General features: G+C 47.2%; 3 protein-coding genes across 15 annotated transcripts in view; 2 read left to right on the top strand and 1 right to left on the bottom strand.

Moving 5' to 3' along the window:
* PIEZO1 (piezo type mechanosensitive ion channel component 1) overlaps positions 1-3,252 on the top strand; it is a 109,994-nt gene extending 106,742 nt beyond the window's left edge. For all 5 annotated transcript variants that reach the window (XM_053399972.1, XM_053399970.1, XM_053399968.1 and 2 more), the window contains 4 exons: positions 453-575; positions 992-1,071; positions 1,376-1,574; positions 2,277-3,252. In XM_053399972.1, the coding sequence (XP_053255947.1) occupies positions 453-575; positions 992-1,071; positions 1,376-1,574; positions 2,277-2,526 (652 nt within the window). In that variant the 3' untranslated portion in view covers positions 2,527-3,252. The remainder of the gene's footprint in view (positions 1-452; positions 576-991; positions 1,072-1,375; positions 1,575-2,276) is intronic.
* A 481-nt stretch (positions 3,253-3,733) lies between these two features.
* Positions 3,734-15,573, bottom strand: CTU2 (cytosolic thiouridylase subunit 2). 6 transcript variants are annotated; one of them, XM_053399974.1, is made up of 15 exons: positions 15,154-15,570; positions 14,328-14,402; positions 13,615-13,693; positions 13,443-13,502; positions 13,199-13,259; positions 12,515-12,624; positions 11,676-11,980; positions 10,805-10,940; positions 9,884-10,015; positions 9,666-9,757; positions 7,078-7,181; positions 5,991-6,126; positions 5,327-5,387; positions 4,803-4,861; positions 3,734-3,977 (listed from the first exon to the last, which is right to left on the bottom strand). In XM_053399974.1, the coding sequence occupies exons 1-15, from the start codon at positions 15,216-15,218 to the stop codon at positions 3,896-3,898; spliced, it is 1,557 nt and encodes a 518-aa protein (XP_053255949.1). In that variant the 5' UTR covers positions 15,219-15,570; the 3' UTR covers positions 3,734-3,895. The 6 variants fall into 6 exon arrangements, with proteins under 6 accessions (XP_053255949.1, XP_053255950.1, XP_053255952.1 ...); XM_053399975.1 differs by having other exon boundaries at positions 15,230-15,570; XM_053399977.1 differs by lacking the exon at positions 9,884-10,015 and having other exon boundaries at positions 15,154-15,573.
* A 219-nt stretch (positions 15,574-15,792) lies between these two features.
* Positions 15,793-25,477, top strand: RNF166 (ring finger protein 166). 4 transcript variants are annotated; one of them, XM_053399990.1, is made up of 7 exons: positions 16,069-16,295; positions 18,852-18,924; positions 19,917-20,073; positions 20,668-20,780; positions 21,388-21,502; positions 23,115-23,267; positions 23,952-25,477. In XM_053399990.1, the coding sequence occupies exons 1-7, from the start codon at positions 16,169-16,171 to the stop codon at positions 24,015-24,017; spliced, it is 804 nt and encodes a 267-aa protein (XP_053255965.1). In that variant the 5' UTR covers positions 16,069-16,168; the 3' UTR covers positions 24,018-25,477. The 4 variants fall into 4 exon arrangements, with proteins under 4 accessions (XP_053255966.1, XP_053255963.1, XP_053255967.1 ...); XM_053399991.1 differs by lacking the exons at positions 16,069-16,295; positions 18,852-18,924 and adding an exon at positions 15,793-16,041 and having other exon boundaries at positions 23,160-23,267; XM_053399988.1 differs by lacking the exons at positions 16,069-16,295; positions 18,852-18,924 and adding an exon at positions 15,793-16,041.
* Positions 25,478-25,853: the final 376 nt, after the last annotated feature.

Genomic DNA, 25,853 nt, shown 5'->3' with positions numbered 1-25,853 from the left:
TGCCTCTGACTGGCTGGAATGTGTCCTTAAGAGTCTGAGGATGCCTCTTGCTTGCCTAGATGAAGAAATGTTGGTAAAGAGAGAGCCCTGCTGGAATACAGCCTGTGGTACAAAGACGAGAGTCACATTCATTGGTCTGCCCTCTTCTGCCTCTCGCATCCTGCCCACCACTGGCCTGTGGCCCCTGGAAGCTTGTCTGTAAGGGGACGTGGCCCCTGAGCTGAAAATGGTTCTCCATTTCCTAACAGTCTTCCTGGTTAACTTTGACCAAGACACTTTAGCCTTGTTTTTTTTTAATGGGTTATCTTCTTGGTGTGTTCTGAACACTTAATTGCACCAAAGGCTCAGCATGGGCAAGAGCTTCTCAGACAAAACAGATGACAAAGGATTTGAAACATTAATACCTCTCTGCCTCTTCCTCTTTTCATTACTCCCACCCCCAAAACCTTCAGGAATCTTAGCATAGGAGGAACAGCAGAGTACACCTCTGAGAAGCACACAATGGAGCTGGGGCAACAAGACAACGTGCGGAGAGATTTGGCAAGGCTGCTGCAAGGCACCCACAACGAGTTTGTGTGAGTTTGAGGGGGTGGCACATGTCCTCCCAGCACACTCCCAAGGATTTTATTGCAAGAAAGGAGGCAATCTCTCCCCTATCTCAAAAACAAAACCCCGTGGGTGACCCCACACAGTGGGGTTGAGAAAATGATTCGCAGTTGACCAAAGTTCCCCCAGCAGAGCCTTGGCATGGCTTAGCATAAGAGCATCAGCAGCGACTGGCTGCTGGATCAGGCCAAACGGGGCCCATCTAATCCAGCATCTTGGTCTCACACTGGCCAGCTTGATGCCTTTGGGAAGCCCACAAGCAGGACCTGAGTGCAGCGGAGACTCTATCCTTCCTTGGGGTTGGGATCATGCATGTGGGAGGGAGTGTGGCTCTGTGCACCCTTTAAAGGCTTCCTCTGATCCTCCTTCTTTTTTGTTGTTGCAGTAAAGTTCCCAAACTCTTTCCTCCCTATATTCGTGCACCTAACGGCCCTGAAGCCAAACCTGTTGAGCAGATGCTGCCAGGTGAGACTGTTTTCGTTCTGTTTCCATGTACGGGTTCAAAAGTGCAAACACAGAGTAACATTTCGTTTAGTTATCCTAGAGATCTCAACAAACACCTTCTTCCAAAATTCAGCCTGCATCCCAATCAGACCCCGACATATTGGTAACTTTGGGGAAATGTTCAGTTCAAACATTTCCAGAAAGCCCACACTCCTGTCTCCGATTAAGCTGGAGGGATGGGAGGGATGGGAGAACACCCATTCTTTATGAAGACCGAGTTGCTCATTCAAAGTTTCTGTCCACCGTTCCATATATATCGTGGCAGAGGATGAGGACAGCTACTGGGACGTAGAGGTGCAACTGAAGCGGCAACAGGTGGGAATTGAGAACGGCAGTGCCAACTTCCTTGAGTGGTGGGTGATTCGGTTGGCCAACTGCCAGGAACAGGACTGCAACATCCTACCCATGGTCATTTTCAATGACAAAGTCAGCCCTCCCAGCCTCGGTTTCTTGGCAGGATATGGGTGAGTAACCATTTACATTTATGGGAGAATTGTTGCCTACATTCTAAGCTCTGGCGCTAATGCAAATCTTTGGCTCAGAGGTCATGGGCTTGGATAGCCCATACCTTAGGGCACAGGAGTGGGGAAGAAACACAGGCCCCTAAGACTGTCTGGCCCCTGGGACTCTTCTGAGGCCACACACAGCCTCCTGAACCAACCCCATCCTGCTTTGCATCTTCCTCGAGTGTTTTGTTCCCAATTGAAAGCCTAGAACCCTTCTAGAGGCTCCAAGCTAAACCCTTTGCATTTAAACAGGCCTTTGGTTAATTAACATGGCCTCCTACGGTGGTGATCATTTTTCAGTAGCATGGGTAGGATTTGTCCTGATTAGTATGTTGCTGGATGAGCATTTTCTGTATTTTACGTGTCACCGCTTTACATTTTTCTAGTCTTAAATCGTTTTTAAGTGCTGAATTTTATTTTTGGGGACACTTTTTATTATATAGAGCGGCTGACAAATGCTATAATAATCCTGCCCCCCTTCCCCCCATGCACTAGCAAAGCAGCCATTTCTTAGCTGCATTATTCTGAGCAGAATAAAACTAAAGAGGCGTACAAAGGTGTGATCTTGCACGCCTGCAAAGCAGAACCGCATGGATGTGGCTTCCAGAGTGTGCTGGTGGCTGCTTTCTTGGATCCCTGGCTAACCCCCTTCTCCCCCAGGATCATGGGCCTCTACGTCTCCATTGTGCTGGTGATTGGCAAGTTCGTGCGGGGCTTCTTCAGTGAGATCTCTCACTCCATCATGTTTGAGGAGCTGCCCTGCGTTGACCGCATCCTAAAGCTGTGCCACGACATCTTCCTGGTCCGTGAGACGGGCGAGTTGGAGCTGGAGGAGGAGCTGTATGCCAAGCTCATCTTCCTCTACCGCTCGCCGGAGACCATGATCAAGTGGACACGCGAGAAAGAGTGAGGAGTCGCTACCACAACAGAGCCAAGCAGCCCGCAAAACACGAGGACAGGTGTTGAGAAAACACCACCTTCTCTCTCACTCTCTCTAAGGGGCGGATGCAGAGCCTAAAGATGGACCTGGAGAGGATGCTGATCTCCTCCTACTGCTGGACCTGGAAACTGCCTCTCTCCCCCACCTGCCTTTTACTTAACCTCTGTGGGTGGGGCAGCCTCTTAACCTCTGAGCCAAACCTGCTGCTCCACTGCCTTAGGAGGAGGAGGAGGGGAATACTGTCACTCTTTGCATCAGATTTCCCTTTTTGAAACGGCTGAACGGGAAGCACCTTTGCACTCTCCGAAGCCCCTTACCCTCCTGGGTTATTCACAGCAGCACAAGGGGGTGTTTTGCAAAGCAGGAAGTCTGCAACCATTTGCTGATTGACTTGCGGTGTTGTATCCTGCTGAAAAGCCCACTGTATGCACAGCAATAACCTGTTTGCATCTCCCTCTCCCCCTGCAAAACAAAAGAATCTGGGGGTACAGAGCTTCTCTCCCCCCCCCCCACTTCTTGTTCTCACATTGCCACAAACACTCCCCCACCCACAACCGAGTGCCATAGTCTAGGCATCACTACGTGCCAACCCCAGCTGCTGGAAACAAAGGGGTGGCTGGAGTCTATTGACTTTTTTTCCTAAAGGAGGTGGTTTTATTTATACAGATCTATATAATAAAACTTTAAAAAGAAAAAGCTGTGATTATTAGCGATATTGGAGCATACTGAATAATGGGGACAAGGGTGAACTTACACCCTCACCTTGAGCAGAGCTTTTTCTTGGCTTCATCCTTACTACCCCATCTTCTGAAGGGTAGGGAGACTTATACCGCAAGTATAAAGGCACCTTTGGCCCTCCAGATATTGCTGAACTACAACTCCCAAAACTAATACAATACCTTGTTATGCAGATGCAATAATTACAACATATAAAGTGCAACAGGCATCCTGGACTTGATTCGTATGATAGGAAGTAACAAACATCACCATTCAGCCTGTTTCGATTTATATGTTAGAACTACAACTCCCATCATTCCCAGCCACTGGCTATGCTTGCTGGGGCTGATGGAAGGCGTAGTTCTGCAACATCTGGCAAGGCACTGGTTCTCCACACTGGCGGAGTTGTGTAAGGACTCTCAAGTGCTTGGCACCAACTGAAATGATGGGAGACCTCCTGTAGCATCACTGAGCCAGATGCTGGTGGCTTCAGAATAATTTATTTGCTTTAGAAAATTTATAAAATTCAGGAAGGAAGAAAAGGTTGAATAAGAGCCAAGAGGGGGTGCTTTCTTGCATTGGGTGTTCTACTCTAGTTCTCCAGAGCTCAGCAAACCTGTCATCAGCTCAGGGGAAGGCCCTCAGCAGCATCACTGTCCTCTTCTTCAAGCAAGAACTCCTGGATTTCTTGCTTCATTGCAGCCCTGCAGGAACAAAACACACACCAGTCTCTACACCTGAACGTTTCTGGTTCCCCAGCAACTCTCGTTCAGCTGGGTGGAAGCTGGTAAAGTCACAAAGGGGACCCCTATGACAAGCTGCTGCTGTTTGGGGTGTGTGTGTGGAGATGGGACCTGCACAGGGAGAGTGGGTAGTTAAGTGAGAATCAGCACAAGAAGCATCCTCCTCGTGCCTCACGGAGACTGGTAATTCCAGCAAACCAGCGTTGCAGTTCACAACCTGGTCTGATAAAACCCTTGTCAAGATTAAGTCTATCTGGTTGTCATTTGACAGGTACTGGGGATGAGCAGAGGACGTGACCAAATATGACCATGGCTGCCAAGGCAGGATCTTTGACAGACCCTTTGGTCATCTCTAACCCATGGGGCTATCGTAATAGTTCCTGCCCCGTGTGCTACTGCAAGAATACATGCTTTGATCTCAAATTTCTCTTCGTCATACACATTTATCCAATCTACATAACCACAACCGCAACCACAAAACTTTAGATATCTCCATGATTTCATTTTCTGTCTCAAGAGTACCCTGGCCTTTTGGTAAGGGGAAGGGGCACAACAGTATATCCCCAACACTAAATAAATTTGGGGCCTGGTCTTGCCACCCAGAGTGATTCCGTGGAGAAAGGGGCCTGGTTTGAGATCTCTTTGGTCTCTTTCACACACACACACACACCCCAGAACTGCCTCCAATATTCTCTTCCCTGCCCTTCCTATAAGTGCTTCTATTCAGAGATGAACTATGTCTCCCACTGCACATATCCCCTCCTCTGCAGAGTGTGTGGCTTGTACCTGCATCGCCGGCGCTCTGCCTCCAAGTGGATGTAGGCTGGGAGAGGCTCCAAGGAGCTCTGCAGAGGAGGAAAGAGGTTGGGGTGAATGAACACTTCCAGAATTCAGAGCAGATGCTTCACCACGATAATGCCTGAGCATCCCTTAGGCCTGGCAGAGCCCATGCCCATCCCTAGTCTGGTAAAGAAAATACAAAAGGGTAGGCGGCCTTTCCTCTTTGCCCTGGGTTCTAGTCCTCATGAGGCCAAGCTTCCTTGTCCAAATCAAGTGACAGACAATGCCCTATCTCGCTGCACTCTGCTTGGGCCCACAACGCTCCTCTCTCCCCTTCCCAAAGGCCGCAACACTCTCCCACCCGTCAAACTCAACTGAGATAGCTTCATCCACTCGTCTGGAAGCAGCAGTTTGGTGGCAGAAGCAGCCAACTGGCCTGTAGTCTCTGAACAGAAAGAAAATATGACCGCCCAGAAAAATGTAGCATTAGAGTAGGAGGAATCCTGCGCTCCACACCTCTCTGCACTTACCATGTCTTTGATGGTCAGGCGGCAGCTGTAGCAGAGCAATGGGAGAAGCTGGGAAGAATCTCTACAAGGGAGAACAGAGCAAGTCTGGGCAGTTGATGTCTATGATTCTAGTACAGCTGAGGTGAACTTGCTTCACACCCACCCACCCCAAGTGCTTTGGCCTGCTTGGTGGGCGTGTCTTCTTGAACTTGGATAATACCTCTCACTTCCTTGAATAGAGTGGGGTGTTCGAATAATTTCACAAAGGCGACATTTACATTGGTTGCTCCACCACCATTGACATGCAGCCCTCCAAAGGGTTTCCCACCCCTGGTCTAGAAGCACAAGAGTACCTAAGGGGAGCCTGCAGGATCAGGCCAATGGCCCATCTAGTGCAGTGTTCTCTTCTCATTGTGGCCACCCAGATGCCTGTGGGAACCTGGCAAGCAGGATTTGAGCGCAAGAGCTCTCCCCTCCTGTGATTTTCAGCAACTGGTATTCAGAAGCATCTTTGACTCCTGCAGTGGAGTCGGAGCTGAGCCACTGTTGCTGGTAGTGATTCATAGCCTTCATCCTCCAGCCCTTTTTTAAAAGCCGTCCAAGTTGGGGGCAAGGAGTCCCCCCACCCATACAAGGCTAAGATGTTTGTGGAGCTATCTGTTCTGGATCCAGCATCCCTGCTTACCTTGGTGCCAGAGGGGCCCTGCAGCATCCCGTCTGATTCGAGGCCCCTCCACAGCAGCCGTTCCCAGTGGATGGTGGAAGTGGCTTCTGGCAGAGCTGCTCTGACAGCACCGTCGACTGCAAGGAGGAGCCGTCCACTGGGGAGGAAAGGGAAAGCAGAGTCAGAGGCTGAGTTGTTGTCCTCAGTGGCAGAAAGAGTTTTAGCTGTCGCCCCCAAGTGGCTAAGCTTTGTAAGCAAAGACAGTCTTGCTTTCTTTGTACCCAGGGAGTTCAACAGGCTAGAAGGATGCTGTTACAACAGCCGTGCTGGATCAGGCCAGTGGTGTATCTAGTCCAGCATCCTCTTCTCAGTGGCAACCCAAAGGGAATCCTGCAAGAGGGCAAGAGCCCTCTCCTCTCCTGCAGTTTCTAGCAACTGGTATTCAGAGGCATGCTGCCTCCAACAGTGGCAGAAGAACACAGCCATTGTGGCTAGCAGCCAAGTACAGTCTTATCCTTTCATGAATTTGTCTACAAAAAGAAGTCATGGAAAATAAGGCTTCCTGCTGCTTTCCCCAACCAGTTTCCCTCCAGATGTCACTGTACTACAATTCCCATCATCCCTGTCATTTAGACATGCTGGGAGTTGGGAGTCCACCAATTTTCCAGGGGGCACCAGGATGGAGAAGGTTGCTCTAGACCAGCCTTTCTCAACCTTGGGGCCCCAGATGTTGGATTACAACTCCCATCGTCCCTAGCTTAAGGGACCAGTGGCCAGCAACGATGGGAGTTGTAGTCCAACATCTGGGGACAAAAAGACTGCTCTAGATGTTACTCAGGAGGCAGGTATCCCAGTGGCAAGATCACTAGTTCTATGGCAGCTGAGTAGGGCAGCCCAGGAGGAGAAACTTCTGACGCCCTGCAGGTTAGAACAGGCGGGCTGGCGAGTGGGTGACTGTGGCTTGTGGTGGGAGGCAGAAGTCAAACTAGTTTTTGAAGTCCTTCCGGTTCTCCAATTTCTGACTTTGTAAAACCACATCCAGGTGCATCCCCTTCTTAAAGAAGTGAAAAAGAACTTTCCCGTTGAGGTTCACAAGGCCACCACATACCAGCATTGGTGTCCAAGGCGCAGAGACAGAAGAGGCACTGGGGTGTTTCTGTGGGTCCACCAGGATCAGCCTCTGGGGAAGTCACACAAAGCTTCTCACCTGTCCTGCAGAAAGGATGGAGAGGGCATCAAGAAGAGGGCTGGGAAGACATGGCTAGCCCTTCTGCCTCCTATTATCCATCTTGCTTTTGCCTCTCAGGCCTTCTGTGCACCATCCAGCTGGTCTCACATCACATGGAGAAATCACACAATCCACGTCTGCATGTATTCTGCAGACAGTATGTGAGACTGGCAGAGTTAAGCCGCCAGAAAGCAACAATACACTCATTTAAAGATTAAAAAGGGTTGTAACCAGTGTAGTCCTACTCAAGAGAAGACCCTCTGGAGTTAGTGGACATCTTTAGGTCCATACATTTCAACAGGTCTACTGTAAATAAAATTAAGTTGGATACAACCTGGAGTTTCTAGGCTTTAATGGTGGCTGAAGGAAACTTTAAATCCCTTGAGAGGAAAATGTCATGGTCTCAAGAATTCAGAAAGGGATGTGGGGATCAAGATGTGCGGCTTTGCTGCCCTGAAGAATAAGTGGGCTTTTATCATTATTATCATCCACCCTTCACCCTAAGGTCCCAGGGCAGGTTACAAAACCCCAAGGTGGTTATCACCGATGGAAGCGAAGGCTCAGAAAAAGCTCAATATGGAGGCCAAATGGCCAAAATATTGGGAGATTTTGGAACAAGAAGGTGACAAATTGAAATTGCAGAGTTTTGAGAAACTAAAAGATAAAGTGCGAGACTGGCTTCACTATTATCAAATAAGGGAGGCTTATAATATGGATAAAAAAATGGGCTTCCAGGTGGAAAAATCAAAATTGGAAACAGAACTGTTAGATCCCAAAACTAAGATACTATCAAGAATGTATAACTTGCTGTTGAAATGGAACACGCAGGATGAAACGGTTAAATCTGCTATGATTAAATGGGCACAAGATGTTGGACATAACATAATGTTTGCTGACTGGGAGCAGTTGTGGACCACAGGTATGAAATTTACGGCATGTAATGCCCTAAGAGAGAATATTATGAAAATGATATACAGGTGGTACATGACACCAGTCAAGCTTGCAAAAATATATCATTTGCCCGATAATAAGTGTTGGAAATGTAAGGAAAATGAAGGTACATTCTTTCACCTTTGGTGGAAGTGCCCAAAGATTAAGGCTTTCTGGGAAATGATCTATAATGAAATGAAAAAGGTAATTAAATATACCTTCCTGAAGAAACCAGAGGCCTTTCTCCTGGGCATGGTCGGCCAATTGGTGCCAAAGAAGGATAGAACTTTTTTTATGTATGCTACAACAGCAGCAAGAATACTCATCGCGAAGCATTGGAAGACACAAGATCTACCCACCTTGGAAGAATGGCAGATGAAAGTGATAGATTATATGGAATTGGCAGAAATGACTGGCAGAATCCGCGACCAGGGAGAAGAGTTGGTGGAAGAAAATTGGAAGAAATTTAAAGATCATCTGCAGAAATACTGTAAAATTAATGAATGTTAAAATGATGCAGGATTGAAATGTGATGGTTTTAGTAACAAAGTTAAAAGAATATGCAAAAAAGGATTGTTAATTAGATGAAAATATGATGTTCAATATGTTAAGATTTGTAACTAAGATAAAAACAAAGAGGGAAAGGATTTGCTGAATTAACTATGTGAACTGGAATACAAAAAAGGGAGGTGTGAGGAGGTCAAGAAACGAGTAATTGAAATATAAGAAACGAAAGGAATGATTTATTTTTAATTGTGTTTTTTATTTTCCACATATTCTGTATCTTTTTCTTTTTTTTATTTGTATTTTTGTATCTTTTTTCTTTTTCTTTTTCTTTTCTTACATTGTAATTTTCTTTGTTTGTAAAATCTCAATAAGTATCTTAAAAAAAAAAAATACAACTTTAAAACACAGTATTAAACCTGCTTACAATCGCAGAAATGAGGTGGCTCCTAAAAATATACACCTCCCAGGGCAAAGATGCGCATCTCCACTATTTGCCAGAAATTGTATCATGAAGGAACCAGACATACCTCAATGGGGAGGGAGTTCCAGAACTTAGTGGCTGCCACGGAGAATGTCCTCTCTTGGACCCCCCCACCCCCCACCCCAAGCCTCTTAGGGCAGAGTACCACAAGGGCTCCGTCTGCTAATCTTAGCACCTAAGAGGGTCTGTAGGGAAGGAGGTGGTCTTTCAGCTATATGGGGCCTGAGTAGCTTAGGGCTTTAAACACTAATGTGAGAACCCGAAATTGGACCCGAAAGCGAACTGGCAACTCCAGTGGGTTTTAAAAGCACACAGACAACTTCCAGTTTGCATGGTTTAGTCAGCCTGAAGAAACTGGACACTTACTGTCGCTGATGCATACAGTCCTGCTTAGAATGGGTGCAAATACTAACAGGCTGGCAAAAGGGATATTATCAGCATGCAACCAACGGGGGTGGGGCAGTGGGGGGGGGAGTGCTGATGAATGTCCTAGAAGCAGGGAGGCATGCAGTTGCTTGCAGGAGAATGGCCCAGCCTGAAGGTTGCTTACCGGCAGACTGTGCTGGTGGTGGAGGGGAAGTCGCACTGCAACCTGTAGAGGAAGCTCTCAATCAGGCGGTGAATGCTGGCTCTGTCGGGGGTCTGTGGAAGAGGAGAAGAGCGGCATCACTCTTGGGCAACAAGGAAGGTTACTCGCTCCCAGGAGGTCTGGTGGAAGGGCGCCCAAAGGGGTCACCCTACAGGCACCCAGAAGTAGGTCCCTCTTACTTTAGTATCCAGCGCAGGCGTGAAGACTGTGGGCACCTCAAAGAAGCAATTGTAGAAGGCAATCTCTTTGGCAGTGTATTCCCGCATGGGACGCAAGAACAGCACATCACCGTGGCGACTGTCTGAGAAGCCCTTTCAAGGAAAGGAGAAAGTGAACAGTGCAGAAAGTGCCTGATCTGTTGCCCCGTTTGTGAGATAGGATAGCTCTGGGTGGTCCAAAGCGGTGGGGTGGAAAGAACAAAATATAGGAACTTGGGAAGCTGCCTTATCCTGAGTCAGACCATCAGCCTATCTGGCTCACCATAGTCTGCACTGACTTGGCAGCTGCTCTCTAGAGGTTTCAGGCAGGGGACATTACCAGTTGTACCTGGTGATGCCGAGGGTTGAACCTGGGACCTTCTGCATGCAAAGCAGGTGCTACGGTTCTTCCTTTTATAGAAGCAATAAAGAAAAGCACAGTGGTGGTGCTAATGCTGTCAACAGACTTCAGTTTGTCTTCTGATGCAATTCATTATACATGTACTTGGAAGTCAGCCCCGTCATGTTCAGTGGGGCTTACTCCCAGGTAAGCACATACAGGAATTGAAGCTTTAGTCCCAGAACCTGGTGCTGCAACTCTTTGGGAGGTCAGGAAAAACTCCCTGCTTCCCTCTCTCCAGCTCTACATACCTTCAGGGCCAGGAGTGGGGTGAAGAGTCTTTCTGCTAACTAGCAAGGCCATTATAAGCAGCTCAGATGCCTGCTGCTGAAATGGCCAGCCCCAAATGTCCTCTCTGGAGAGGGGAAACAGGGACTGGATTCCTCAAGAACTGCACTGCCCACTCCAGCTTGAAGCTTGCACCTCTCACCAAAAGGCAAAGAGGGTAAGAAACATGGGCCTCTGTGGCCCAAACATATAGGAGTCTGCAGCCCTGCTCTCACCGTATCTGCAGCCAGAAAGGCCCCACGTCCCAGGCACAGGTTGGTCAAGAGCTTGACAGCCACACGGGTACTGCTGTCCCCCATCATCACCTTGGAATATCCACTTGTCCGGGCCACATGCAGAATCAGGTGGGTCCTAAGAACATAAGGAGAGCTCTGTTGCATCAGACCAAAGCCCATCTAGTTCTGCATCCCATTTTCGCAGTAAGAGGTAACTCACAAGCCGGACTCTCCCCCACTGGCAATCCCCACCAAGTGGTATTCAGACACAATGCACAGCCACCATGGCGAGTGGCCTTAGCCTCCACTAATTGGTCTAGCCCACTTTTAGACAAACTCATGGAGGGGATAAACTCATGAAGAGGAGTGGGGAGGTGGCTGGCCCCTCCCCAGGAGCACAGACCTCAAACTGCCAATCAAAGCAGCCAAGGATTGTCTCATTCAGTGGAGCTGTGAAGAGGCCACGAAAAGCAAACCCAGAAGTGGCAGCCTAGAGAGGGTGAAGCAGAATACTCTAGGTCCTGGCTCTGTAGGGCCTTGTGCTCCTGAGGTTGCTGATCAGGATGGGTTGGCCTCTGCTCTACCTGCAGCAGCTCTGTCACCCTTCCGCAACCTCAAAGGGATGCTAACAGCAACCATTCAGCTGCCTAGGACTCAGGAATTATTGGGATTGGCCAGGATCTAGTACTCAGTCATCCCCTCTTAAGCAGGTTAAATTAGACAGCAAGAGGGTGATGAGAATGTCTCTGAATGCAGCCTCCAAAACATCCTTGGGCTGCCCATCTTTGAGAGCAATGCATACTGGGAGCTCGTCCAGCAGCACTCTAACCAAAGGAAAGATGATATCTGTCACTTCTGCAAAGAAGCTCACCGGAGAGTCTGTAGGAGCTCCTCTTTTGCAGTCAGGGTTTTCACAGCCCCAAAGAGCTTGGTCAGTTCTTCGGTATGGGGCACCGGAGGAGGCCTAGTTCCTGGGACCGGCAGTCCCTCCTGCTGTGAAGATCCGTTAACGCTAAGCCTAGCCAGCTGGTCCTCCAGGGAGCTTGCTGAGTCCCCCGCCGTCTTCTCATGCTGCTGCCATCTTATGAAACCATCCACAGCTTCCTTATAGCTGCCGCCGTGGTCAGTGGCACTATGGGGAATGGAGTGCAGCACAGAGCCTGGCAGGTCAAACACCTGTGAAAGGGCAGAGCACATGCAGTCAGCCACGGAAAGCACTAGCAGGAACAGACATTTAAACACAGAAATCAGTGTTTCCCACCCCTTTGATATTTATTTGCCTTGGTTTAGTGTTGGGACTGTAAAAACATCATAGGTTCTATGATAACATTTATTTTGAGAATTCTAAGCTATGGGGAAATCTGTCCTCTTCCGTTCTTCTAAAAGGTGGAGTGGGGGAACCAGACTCCTGCACAAAGGTAAAATCTGCATGCGTTGCTCTGCCTGCTTTTGCCTCTTCCCCACTCATCACTGACATGTGGTCCTTAGCCTGAAAATGTCACGAAGGGGGTCTGCTCTTGCACCTTTCTTATGGGACTAGTTGGCTTCCACAGTAATAAGGCTATTTCGTTACTGACCAGCCAAACTGCATCTCTAAGGAGATTCCTAACTCCACTCAAAATACACCAACGTACTGAAATGAGGAAGCAGCAACAAGGTCAGAGGTTGACATGGCACCCCAGGCCTCTCCTCATGTGCATCTTTCCTCACCTCTTCCAAGCACACCAGGTGATAAGGGAACCCTGTGGCTTGCAGGATCATCTCCACCTGGCTGCGGATCTCCTCCCGCTTGCCTGAGCTCTGTCCGCACACAGCTCCCTCTGCACAGCAAGAAAGAAGATCAAGGAGATCAGTTAAACAAGCTGAGTGGGCTTCTGGGGGGGACTCCCACCCTATTTTCTCCTAGCTTGGGCAAGAGTCGTGGTGTAAGTCACCTGACCCATTTGGAGAGCCACCTCACTCAAAACCTTTACCCAAATTAATTTTGATGCCCAAAGGGTCACTCTGAGCTTGGTAACGGTCTATGGTGAAAAATAGGTTTGACAAAAGAAATTGCACTAGGAACATAAGACAGCTGCATTTCATTTCAGCGTGTGAATCCCTCCTGGGCGCATCCAGGGGTGGAGAACCTCATGCCTTCCAGATGCCCTTGGACTACAACTCCCATCTGCCCCAGACAGCAGAACCAATGGTCAGGAATGTTGAGAGTTGCAGTCCAGCAGCATCTGCAAGGCCTCTACACTGACTGGCTTTCTAGCAGTATTGTTTTTAAACCTTGGAGAAGAGTACAAGCGTTTTGATGCAAGGTTTGTTTCACCTTGAACAAACTGCCTCTGCTTAGACTCTTCAGTCTCCCAAACATAGAAGGGAATCCTCCCAGCAAGCATTGCTTACCATCGACATAGATGATTCCTGGCTTAAAGCGGAGTTTCTTGGCTGCTTCCCGGCTCAAGCCCTGGGAGGAGAAAGAAGTTCTGGGTCAGTTTCAAGCTGTTTTTAATAACGATTTTTAGATTGCTATAACCCTCTCTGCAACCTTGTGGTGAAGGGTGCGTAAGAAATGACATTAATTTAAGAACCACTCTACTAAACCCCAAATTCTCTGTCTTTACCCTGCTAGGAAGTCATGGGGAAATACCTCTTGAACTTGCCGCACCATTGAACTGGAGGCAGGGCCGCCCGAAAATGCAAGCAGAACCTACAGTAAATAAAAATAAATAAAAAGCATGCAAGGGAGTATTAGAAAACATGTCTGTCACTTCTAGTTGTTAGCTCCCTCGCCCGCCCGCCCCAAAATAACTGGGCAGGACCTTCTCTCCAGGGTAAATGCAGCGATTCTTGCCAAGCATAGCCCGGAACTTGTGAACAAAATAATCCTTGAAACAACTCCTACAAAACAGCAACAAATGCATGTTATTAAAGCAATAAGATGCAACAGAAATGCAATTTTAGTCAAAGAACCTGGTCTTATTTTGTTTCAGCCATAATGCTATGCTTAGGAGCAGGAATAGGAGAAGCTGCCTTATATCATCAGACTATTTTCCATCCACCTGATAGCCTTTCCAGGGTCTCCAGTGGGGTTCCGCATCCCTTCACCTGCCACTTGACCCTTTTTAACAGGCAATGCCAGGGACTGTTTCTGTGAACTTCTGCATGCAACACACGTGCTCTGCAAAGTGTAAGCTATGATCCTCCCCACACTTAACTATAATTGGTTGAAACATCTGGGTTAGGGTAGTAGTGAGAGACCGGCAGTGAGCATGGGTGTTTAGCTCTTGAGAAAAAACAACTCAAATTGTTTTTAAAAAGAGTTCTAAAAGAGATTAAAGAGGTCTAGAAATATGCCATGACTGAAATTCTGCTGTGTGAGTCAACACCAGAGGTTGTCACTTGTAACAAAGATCAGCCAGATCCCTCAAAAAAAGGTTTGCAGCTTTGTTGTAGACCACAGCAGCCTTTCAGAAAATGACAACCATGTCTGCTGCCAACCCGGTAAGAAGACACAGCTGCCCGTCATACTTACTTGCAAAAGGCATCCCCAACATGGATGATCAACGCTGGGAAACCTTCTTTGCATTTCATGCATTTTGAGGGGCAGCTTAGAAGAGAGAAAAGGAAGATCAGATTCCCAAGTACAATTTGTATTGTTTGCCATTGGAATTAAAAACATTAGTGTATAACCATTATTGTTGTGTAGTATTTTTTATTGGTATAAGCCACTGTGGGTGCTCTACAAGCAGGAGAATGGCATATGATTATATTAACCAAACAGCCTAAAAGATTATGGCTGCAATCCTACCTCTGCTTACCTGGGAATATCTCCCACTGCATTCAATAGAATTTACTTCTGAGTAGACATGGCTAAGGTTGCACTGCAACATTTTTATTATTGCAGAAGCTTTCACTGGACTACAACCCCTTTCTCTGGATGCATTAAGCGCTGCCCTAAATTGGCAGGTGTAATAACTGAGAATACAACCCTTTCACACGTCTAATGAAGCAGACCTCGGTCCACAAAAGCTTCTGTTGCAACACATTTCTTATTATTTAAAGTGCCAAAAAACACTCTGCTACAAACAGTCTTTTAATGTGCGCAGATAGCACCATAACAACAACAACAACAACAAATCTGTTATGTTGATTTGCACAACGTGGATCTTTTTACATCATTTCAGCCTGCCTTAACTTCTGTTGTAGCCTCTGCGGCTATTGCAAAAACAACACCTAGTGGGAAATCGCGGCTCAGACGGGACAAGCAGGGAAGATCTCTTCCCAACCCCACCCCACAGCCCTACCCCGTTCCCCTACACTCACCCATTGCCCAACCCACCCCTACCCCGTTCCCCTACCTGCCCCGGGGTGCCCTCTTAGGCTGTGTCTCGTTTCCGCAGCCTCCCTCCTCGGCTTCACACATAGCAGCCAGACCTCTCAGCCTCCGTCGCGCGGGGCACCCTAAGCAGCGACCTCCCGGCTCAGAACCCGAGCAGGACCGGCCACCCGGCGCACTCTTCTGACGTCACACGCCCTGGTTTGTACCATCTGCTCTATAGATCTGTCTACACATTCATAAAGAGGAAACCTTCCGGGTGGAGTTTGGGTGTTAGGTGTTCGTGCGTGTTAAAAGCCAACCAGATTCCCACTGGTGGGAGGGCCGGTTCATACGGCAAATGAGGTACTGCGAACTCACTGGGTTGTTGTTGAAATAAAAAGGGGGTGGGAAGAAAGATGTACATCGCCTAGAGCTCCTTAAAGGGGAAAATGCGATATAAAAGTAATTTCTTAATTAATGCATGCAAATAAATACTGAAGCGAACCCGGAAGCTAGGATCAGAGTGCGAGTCTATACACAGTCTACATTCCACACTCCCTTAAGCGCCGCGACGGCTGCGCGCCGCGTGGGTCGAGAGGGTCTCTCTCGCGAGGAGCGCTACGAAACGGTGGTTTGCCTCTGACATCATCAGAGCGCGCCGCCCTATCACCTTGCTTCCGCTTCCGCCTCCCTGGGCCGGGGTCGCCTCCGCCTCCTCGTCCTCCATGGCTGCCGCGATGTTCCGGAGCCTGCTGGTGTCCGCGGGCGGGTCCCGCGAGGCGACTCCTTCTTCTGCCGCCGCGCCCTCGCCCGCCCCGCCGCCGCCCCACCCGCCTGAGGCCGGCGCCGCGCTGGAGGCCCAGTTCAGCTGCCCCATTTGCCTGGAGGTCTATCAGCGCCCCGTGCGCATCGCCCCCTGCAGGCACACGTGAGAGCCCAGGGGCCCTGGGGGCTGGGGGGTACGCGCAGTCATGTCCGAGGGCGGACCGCTTGTAAACATGATGCCCCTCTTTCAGCAAGTGCAACGGGGGTAGTGGGTGGCGTTAGAGGAGGAGATGGGGGGTCTGGTGGGGGAGCATTGGAGGTGTCTGCCCGATTTGGGAGAAAGCAGGAGAAGATTTGAGGGGGCGACCGAGGGAGGAACTACAGGCGTAAGGATGCTACGGCATAGAGCAGAGTGGGGTAAGTGGGGTCTAGGTTGGGAGAAAGTATGTTAGGGGGATGAGGAGGTGAATTTGTGGTGCAACACTGACATGGCAGTGTTGGCCAAGAGACTTTGGGGCTGAAGCAGATACCTTGTAACGGATGTGGACCCTGTTGTGGGGAAGGTGAATTTCATACTAGGGATCGCTAGGAAGAAGATCATAAACAAAACTGCTAGTATCATAGTGCAAATCTGCCGCTGTTCTAGAAAGCAAGGAGGGTGCACTTGTGGAGATACTCTCTTAAAAAGAGAGAGGTGCTCCTGAATCATTGGTTCCCATGAATACTGGGAGAATTGGACCCACACCGCCCTTTTCCTACAGTATTGTTACATGCTGTGTGTGAAAGGAAAGATAATGCTTATTACAGAAAGTTCAGTAGAGGATAACTATGGAATAGCCTTATGAAATTTCACTGAGTTGTCTGTGAGAGTGAAAGTGGGGTAATAGAATCCTTTGAATAACATAAGCCTGCAGGAGTCTATTGTGAGTCCTAACTCTGCTCCTGTGAACACAGATCTTCGGGAGCTTTTTGATACTGAAGCCTTTACCAGACATTGCTATGTGCATGGCAACCTCAAACTTTGAACACCTAAACCCTTGTTACATTGTGTAATGATATAGTGAATTTTAGCACTCCTGAAACTTGTCTGCTGAAACTGTTGAATATTTTCAGACCAGTTCTTGCAATGATTTTTTTCAGAGTTCTAATGCTTGCAGTCTAAATCTTCTAAAAGGTTTCATGGGGAGGCGAAAACCTGCTCAGGAGCACCATCTCCTGAGGAGACAGATTCTGGAAGAGAGCTGTATCTTCAGTAGTAGTAAGAAGTCAAAAAGATGCTGTGGCATTATGAAAACAAACAGATGAGGTGGCTGAGAGGCATAGCTCCATGGTGGACCATCTGCTTTCCATGCAGAAGGCCCCCAGTTCAATCCCTGACTCCTCAAGTTGAAAAGGACCTTGGACAGAATGTGTGGGGAAGACCTTGAAGGGCTATTGCCTGCCTTCCCCAACCTAGTGTCCTCCAGATGTTTTTGACTATGACTCCCATCAGCCCTAGCCAGCATGGTGAATGGTAAGGGGAGATGGGAGTTGTGGTCCAAAACATATGGCTTGCACCAGATTGGTGAAGGCTTCTCTAGATGTTTTGGACTATGATTCCCATCAGTCCAAGGCAGCATTGTTGTATGATGCTGGCGCTGATGCAGATTGTAGTCTGAACATCTGAATCAGAAGAATCCCTGCAGTCCCTGGACTGGTGCCTGGACACAGTGGTGAGATGGATGAGGAATAACTTAGACTGAATTCTGACAAGACAGAGGCGTGGTTTCTGTGTCTGAGAAATTGGTCAACTGCTAACCCTGGATAGGCTTGCATTTCCCCTGAAGGAGCAAGTTTGTAGTCTAGGGCATGATGCTTCTGGATCCAGCTTGTCACTGGAAGTCCAGGTAGCCTCAGTGCCTAGAAGTGCCTTTTACTAGCTGTGATTAGTATGACAGCTGCACTTGCTCCTGGATGAAGAAAGCTTGGTCATGGTAGTTCATGTGTTAGTTACTTCAAGACTGGATTACTGTAATTCGCTCTGTGTGTGGCTTCCCTTGCACTTGATCTGGAAGCTGCAGTTAGTGCAGAATGATGCAGCACAATTACAATTACAGGAGTGAGATTCTATCAACCTGTAACACCTCAGCTCATTAGTTCAAGGTCTTACTTATTGGCATATAAAGCCCTTAACAACTTGAGACCAGTTTACTTATGAGATCACATTTCCCCATATATGCCCGCATGACTGCTTCCATCTGCAGAACTGACACTTACAATTGCAACATAACACTCTGTTTTTAAAAGATCTATATTTTAGTGTGGCAGCAGCTACACTTTGGGAGCCCCTGCCTGTTGACATCATGCAAATGCCTTCACTGTACCCTTTTCAGCGTCCACATGTGTTTTTAGCTTATCATTTATTTTAAATAACTTTTGAATGTTTTAAATAGTTGTTTTTAACAGGTTTTTTCCTGATAATTCTACTATTTCATTCATATTTTCATATTCATATTTCATTTCATATTTTGTAAGCCAGTTCAAGGTCTTATTACAATCAAGCAATATATAAATCTATTAAAATTTATTTGCTAGATATTCTTCAGCTTAGAGGATGCTACACTAGAAAGGCATTGTCCCTCATCACCACCAATTACACTTTGGTTGGCAGGGGACACTGATTATCTTAATAACTAGACATGTGCAAAGGAGCAGTTGGTTCTTTGTTCCCAAGTCCCAAGTTATTGAGGGTTTTATGGTTGTAAAACCAGCATTTTGAATTGTTCTCAAAAACAGATAGGTAGCCAGTTCTGTTAACAGTCCCCAATCCTCTCCCTTCTCAATTCTAATCTTTGCTCACTAATATGAATGGGAAGCACTTCAGGCAGCGACTGTGCTGTTCCTGTATTATATAAAATCACCTTGCCCTCCTGTGGCACAACACAAAGTTCACTTGTGGTAATAGGGTTAACCACCCTTTTCTCCTGCACTCAGTGGTGGGAAAGGCCTCTGCCTTTTCGTTTGGTATTGCCTCTTGTGAAGACTTCTGGAACAGAGATGCTGATGGGTAAGTGCAGAGCCGCAGCAGAGGATTTCCCTTTAAAAGTTAGTCAAGGTAGCCAAGAGGAAAGGAGTGACTTTGAGGAAACTCACTTGGCATATGTCTAGCGGAGCAAGAGTGAGGGCAGAAGCAGAAAACTTACTTGCCGCTAGCTGCTAGCATAAAGCTGATGAAATTTGCTGAAAGACCAGAGCATTTGCAAGTGGGTTGTCCTTTCTGCCTCTTGGATTCCCTTGCATAGCCTCAAGCTCCCTTTTCCAGTACAGTGGTTATTTTGCAGTTTCTTCCACCAACTATATGAGAGGTTCTGATCCTGCAGGCATAAAAGAACTTTAAAGTTGCCACGATCCCTGATCTCTGGCCTGTTTCTAAAAGCCATTCTCTGGCCCGAGGCTCTTTGAGTTACTGCTCAGATTCCTGTAGCCTCTTATTCCAAGTTCAGAGGCAGACATTTCCTGATGGATGCACAAGAGTGCTCTTTGACTTCATAGCACGTAGCGCTCAATAGTTATAAAGGGCAAGAGACAATGAGCAGCTCATCAAAATTAGATGCATAAATGACTGCAATAGATTTTTGTACCTCTGAGCAAGTGGTGTGTAGCATTCCAGAGTATGTACTGGTGCTCTGTAGTATTCAGCATACAATAGAATGTTTTGCTTGTGATACAGAAAGCTTATTGCGTGCTTTAAGACTAGGCCATCTTCTACCCTATGTCCCATAGGTGCTGAAAATAGTCTGAGAACACCCTGCTAATAATTCTGTGTGGGGGCACTTCATAATCTAGGACATACAGAAAGCTAAACTATCATTAGCTACTTCATGTTTTCAGGAATGTTTTTATGTTTTTTGGCTGGAGAACTGTCAGCATCTTATCCTGGGAGAGGAATCTGGCCAGCCTTTATTGTTGAATTGGCTGGTGATAAGAGTTTGTATGCCTGTATTACTCCTAGTGCTCTCAAGGCTTGCTGAGCAAATTGAGTCTCTGTTTCTTTTCCAGATTCTGTGGGGAATGCCTGCAGCCATGCCTCCAAGTACCGTCTCCTCTCTGCCCACTCTGCCGCATGCCCTTTGACCCCAAAAAGGTGGAGAAGGCCTCCAGTGTAGAGAAGCAGCTCTCCTCATTCAAGGCTCCCTGCCGGGGCTGTAGCAAAAAGGTAATTTCATGAGCCACGTGGGCAAGGGCAGATGCCAAGTTTAGAGCCACAAGGAAATGCTGGTTAATTCCTCCTGCCCCCCTCCCCGGTCACTTGAAAATTGCTGAGGGTCTTTCTGCCTGTTGTAGCAATTGTAATGCACTGTGCTAGATGCTGCATGATTTTTAATTGTTTTTTATTGCTTCTTTTATTATTTACATTGTATTATAGTTTGAATTCCATTGTATTCAAATTATAATATAAGAAATAAAGCAATAAAAATACAGTTAAAAATCAACATGAAACTTTAGTAAGGACAAGTCATGGACTGGCTGAATGAAGTTTACAAACCTCAGTTGGAGGGCATGTGGTTTGAGGTTTGGCGGCTGGAAGAACAGCTTGATGTTCAGTTCAAAGTTCCTTTGCAACCTTAAAGTGGCCACCTTGCCCCTTTTCAAAGTAGCACAGAAGACAGTTTGAGTACAGAGTGATACAGTTTGCTTAATTAATTAGTGTGTGACAATTACCTGGAAACCAAGCTTTTACGTTAAGAGGATACAGCACATTCTTAGGAAGAAAAATAGAGTCCTTTTGTCTCCATTCCTCATTTTACAGGTGACCCTCGCAAAGATGAGATCCCATGTCACATCCTGTACTAAGGTTCAGGAGCAGATGGCCAACTGTCCAAAGTTTGTTCCTGTTGTCCCGACGTCCCAACCCATTCCCAGGTATCTAATCTTCACCCGTTGGACAAGATGCTACATTCTGTTAGAGTGTTGGGCTGATGGGGCTTGCATGGAGAGAGAGTGGATAGATGGAGGAACCTTCTTAGACTGCCTTTCTCAACTAACCTGTTCTGACCTCTTAAAGTGCTAGACTGACACTCTTAGGGTTTTTGACCTCATTTCCTCACTCACCGCCTCTTCCTTGATATCTGCCGCTTCTGGAGAAGAGAGGAGGAGAGGCCTTTTGTCACTTTCTCCTGCAGATATCAAAGAGCAAGCAGGGCTCCTTTGCATCTCCAGCTTAATTAGCTGGAACTAGGAACTCTTTACCATCCAGCATGTATTTCCTGTAAGAAACACAGCTTTCTTATTTTGCACACCTAATATCTCTGTGCGATTGTTTTGCCACTAAAAAAAATCAGCAAGTATACCATATACAACCAGCTTCCGAGCTGTGTGCTAACTCTGCAAGGTTAACCAATAGTTTTGAAGCTGTCTCGAGTGAGCCATGCTGTTCATGGGGGGTTTCTTTTGAAAGGGAGCATTGGCAAGCACCCCACAGGTGCTGTTCTCCTGGGTAACCCTTCCAAATTTCTGCTGTCTTTTCCAGCAATATCCCAAACCGGTCCACATTTGTGTGTCCCTATTGTGGAGCGCGGAACCTGGACCAGCAAGAGCTGGTGAAACACTGCATGGAAAACCACCGCAACGACCCCAACAAAGTGGTGAGTGGCACTACGAATGGCCATGGATCTAGATGGAAAAGAGGTTGGGAATTGTGCCTTCCCATATACAGGTTTGGGTTTTTGAGGGTGGGGGGCGGAAGCAGGATGAAAGGCCAGTGTAGTGGTTTGCCCATCCTGCCTATGGCATAACTTGAGTTACCCGCTGCTTTAGGTTGTAAACCGCAGACTGTTAAATGCTGCTCTTCAGCTCCTCTGCTGATGTAGAGCTAGAGGGGTATAACTGTCCAGTGAACTGTGAGGTTTGTGCACATCTGATTTGTTTCCCGGTACGGAGTTGGTAGGTGCATGTGCATCCGCTCCCAGGCATGGAGTGCTGTGCCTGTTTCTAGCTCATTTAATCTCTATTCAGCTTCTCAAATGGACAGAGGCAGTGCGGTGATGCCTTTTCTGCAGCAAGATAAAAGAGAGGAGATAAGTGCCCTGGAGAGGGTCATGTTGAAAGTTTAGGGTAGCAGTTCTGTTTTGAGGTCCACCTTCCATCGGTCCAAATTTGGAGATCTGGTCAATTTGGTACCAATAGGTGTTTCCAAAGCAACACAGGATGGGGTGCAGGAAAGAAGCTTGTTGCTGTTTTTTAGTTTATGTTGGTATTGATTATTTTAATTTTTCATGGTGGAGAGGGCTATCAATGGCTACTGGCCTTGATGGCTATGCTCGCCCTCCATAATCGGAGGCAGCAATATATCAGTTGCTGGAAACCACAGGAAGGGAAAGGGCTCTTGTGGTTCCAGAGAAAAGCAGGGTGTAAATATTTTTAAAGAAATAGCCTGAGCTCCTCAGGAGTCATGTATGGCAAATACCAACACAGGAAAGGTCATAGCTCAGTAGTAGGGCATCTGTTTTGCATGCAGAAGGTTGTGGGTTCAGTCACCAGGTAGGACTAGGAATGTCCCCTGTTTGAAATCATAAGAGCTGTTGCCAGTCAGTACTGAGGTAGTTCTACCAATGGCTTAACTTTCTAAGGCAGCTTCCTAAAATTGGTAAAGAAACCCCAGGTGTGTGCTGTGGAAACTGGAGACTTTCCATCAGAACTTTTGTCACCCTCCTAAGAAAACATGGAAGCCTTTTCTGTGTGCAGTTAGGGTGTTTGCTGGATAGCAAGGCATGCATTTGTCATATTTTCTGAGCAGAAGTCTACAGGCAGTGCAGCAAGTCTTGGATAACAGCTGAAACAGGGGAGGGAAGAGATGGAAATCAGGACCACCTCACTGCTACAGATGAGAGACTAGCAGCTTCTGTCGATTCCTCTCAAAGTTTTCCATCCCATCTGGTCATCAGAACAACTTGTAACTAAGAACTTGTGCCTGAGTTTGCCTATTTCCTCCTCCCTCCCAATAGGTTTTCCTTTTGTGTTGTGAATTTTTTGAGGACATGGGCTTCTTCTCCTTTTCATGATTTGTAGGCTGCTTTGGGAACGTTTTTGGTGGAAGAGTAGGACCAAAAATAATTATACACATGAAATAAATTATAGTGGTATTATTTCCCTAGGCAGTTCTATGCACATATGTGTGTGGTTATACAAATCTCATTGTTGATTTAGTGTGCTACTTTGTTGCTTTAGAATGGGCTAATCTGGTTTTTTCCTTTTTAGTTGACAGTCCACTTCTTCTCTTCCTCCTGCCCCTCTGTGTTCCAGGTATGCCCAGTCTGTTCAGCCATGCCTTGGGGTGACCCCAGTTATAAGAGTGCCAACTTCCTACAGCATCTTCTGCACAGGCACAAGTTCTCCTATGACACATTTGTGGTGGGTACCTACTGCCAAACTTACATGGGGTGCATTAGATGGCGGTCAGGAGCCCTGGTGCTCAGTATTGCTTTGTGTGGGTTGGCAATTAGGGCTCCCTTGTTGCTTGCTTTGATGGTTTGCGGTTTTTGTTGTTATTCTTTAACATGTTCTTCCTTGGGGGTCCTTTGGGCCTGGAAAGAGGGATAAAAATATAATCTTTGATGAGGGGGGGGGATGGGGTGGGGGGATGGGGACGCTGTTGTATCAGAAATTCCACCTTCCTCCCATTTGAGAGCTCAAGTAGGTGTTCTTTCTACTCCACTCTTATAAGGAGACTTCCCTTTTAGACAACTTGGACATAATTGTTGAGATTTTAATCTTGTCCCAAGCCTTTTATTTTCTTTAAGCCAGGGTAGTGTTTAGATTGCCACATTGGGAAACCTGGATTCGAATCCCTGCGCATTCACGAAGCTCAGTGGGTGATCTTGGGCCAGTCTTTACCTTTCAGCCTGGCCTACCTCACAAGGTTGCTGAGAGGGTGGAAGGGAAGGGTGAGGAATCAAGGACACTGCTCTGAGCGATGTGGAGGAGGAGAGAGAAAAAAATGAAGTCTTTGGTAAAGCAATATCGGGGACGGGGCTTGGAGCAGGGAGGGAAATGCTTCCATTTGGTTCCCTGCAATGGTTCTGTCCTCATTTCCAGGACTACAGCATCGATGAAGAAGCAGCACTGCAAGCGGCGCTGGCACTCTCCCTCTCCGAGAACTGAGGGCAACCGCCATGTGGTGGATCGGGACTGTTCAGGGCTCTTGCTGACCTTTCCCCACACAGTGGGGAGGCACAACCCCTCGCCCTTCCCTCGGCCTCCATCTAACAAGTAGGCAGCCCATTCCCTCGGCTCCTGTCCTGCCGCCTTCTGCCAGGTGGAACCTTCCTTCATTTTTCGGAGCTCAGAGGTGAGGGGATTCGATGTAGGCGCTTGAACAGGAAAATGCAGCGGGGGACCCTGGCCTCGCCCACTTCGAACTGTCGTTTGGGCCCACTTTGTACTTCCGGTTGGACATTCCATATGTAACTTCAGCGCAGAGGGTATATTTTATTAAGATGCTTTTACTAAGATTTTAGCACTGTCGGCCCTCATCCTGTTTGCGGTTTATATAGCAGCAACGCATTTTGTGGGGAACTCTGTAGTTTAAACCTTTTTTTAAAAAAAGAAATATCGCCTGTGGTTTTTGTTAAGTCATTTGGGATTTTTTAATTATTATTTAAAAGAAGAAGAACAAGCATGGGACACAGGCACTTTGTAGGACTATTTATTACGCCCTTGGGGAAGAAATTGCTTACCACTCAGCCCTTGAAACAGAGGCAGCAAACGCTGGGAGTGCATGGAAATGCCAAAGAAAGGCATTTCAAAAGGATCCAGAATCCCCAAGTCAGGTTAGGAAGCCATTCCTAGCCACATGCATCTTTCTCTCCCTTTCCCTTCTGCACCCCCTCCCCCCAAAAAACCCTTCCTCATTTTGTACCGGCTTTTGTGATAACTCTACATGCAGCCTTTCCCAGCCCGGTGCATTCCAGGTGATTTGGACCACAGTCCCCATCAGCACCAGCTGGGAGTTGTAGTCCAAAACTCCCGGGAGCCACCATGCTGCCTGAGGCTGCCATGTAGGTTATCTGTGGGGGATTTTTTTCTACATCTATCGGTGTGACAATACTCTTTTCACATTTTATAGAGAGAAAAACAAAACAGTTAACTGTTGATACTGCAATATCTGTGTTTGACTAGGAACAATAGTATTTTTATGGAGCATTATTTTTTAAAGTATATTTTTTAAAGAAAAAAGAGGTATGTATTCAAGAATTTCAGGGTGGGGGTGGGGGGCATGCCAGAACCTGGAGTGGAGAAGGGGCTTCCTTTCATTAACACTGGAGCAATCGGACTATTGTCATCTTCTTGTTTTTCAATATTTCTCTTCTCTCCCCCCCCCCCACAAAAAAAGGAAAAAGATCTTTGTTGAAATGACCTTTCTGGGTTTCCTTTTCACCAAGTAACAATCCTTTCTTTTTAGAAGCTAGAGGGGGAGAGAGAAACTTGTGCGGCCATTTCAGGTTGTCATAAGCTGTTACACGCCGCAAGGTACTGCAAGGTTTTATCATCCAGGTATCATAATAATGGATCAGCAGGTCCAAAGTAGACTTGAAAGAAATAAAAGCTGTGAATAAGCTACAGTATATGGTGTCTGTTTGTGTCTCTAGTATGAAGAATCTGCTCAAAACGGGCACCTCATAGCACATCCTAGGGGTGGGGTTACATGCCCTCTAGATTATTTTACAGTTGGGAAGTTTCACGGTACAGTGTTTAAAATGGACAACTTCCACTGGAGTCCTGCAGAGCCCTGCCAGTCACCCTGATATGCATTTTTTTCCCAGGGAGCAGTTTTTCAGATGAAGAGGATTCAAAACTGAAGCCCTCCCTACAAGGGTTGCAGTCCACCTTCTGTCACCTCATTCTATATATCTGGCCTAATTTACTTCCTAGCATAGATTTTGAGGTTCGGAGGGATGGGGACATTGTGCTGTAGACAGCAGAGTCTCCACTAGGGGG

Source organism: Podarcis raffonei, chromosome 8, assembly GCF_027172205.1.
Source record: "Podarcis raffonei isolate rPodRaf1 chromosome 8, rPodRaf1.pri, whole genome shotgun sequence".
Lineage (NCBI taxonomy): Eukaryota > Metazoa > Chordata > Lepidosauria > Squamata > Lacertidae > Podarcis > Podarcis raffonei.
This window is presented reverse-complemented; position numbering and strand designations above follow the sequence as displayed.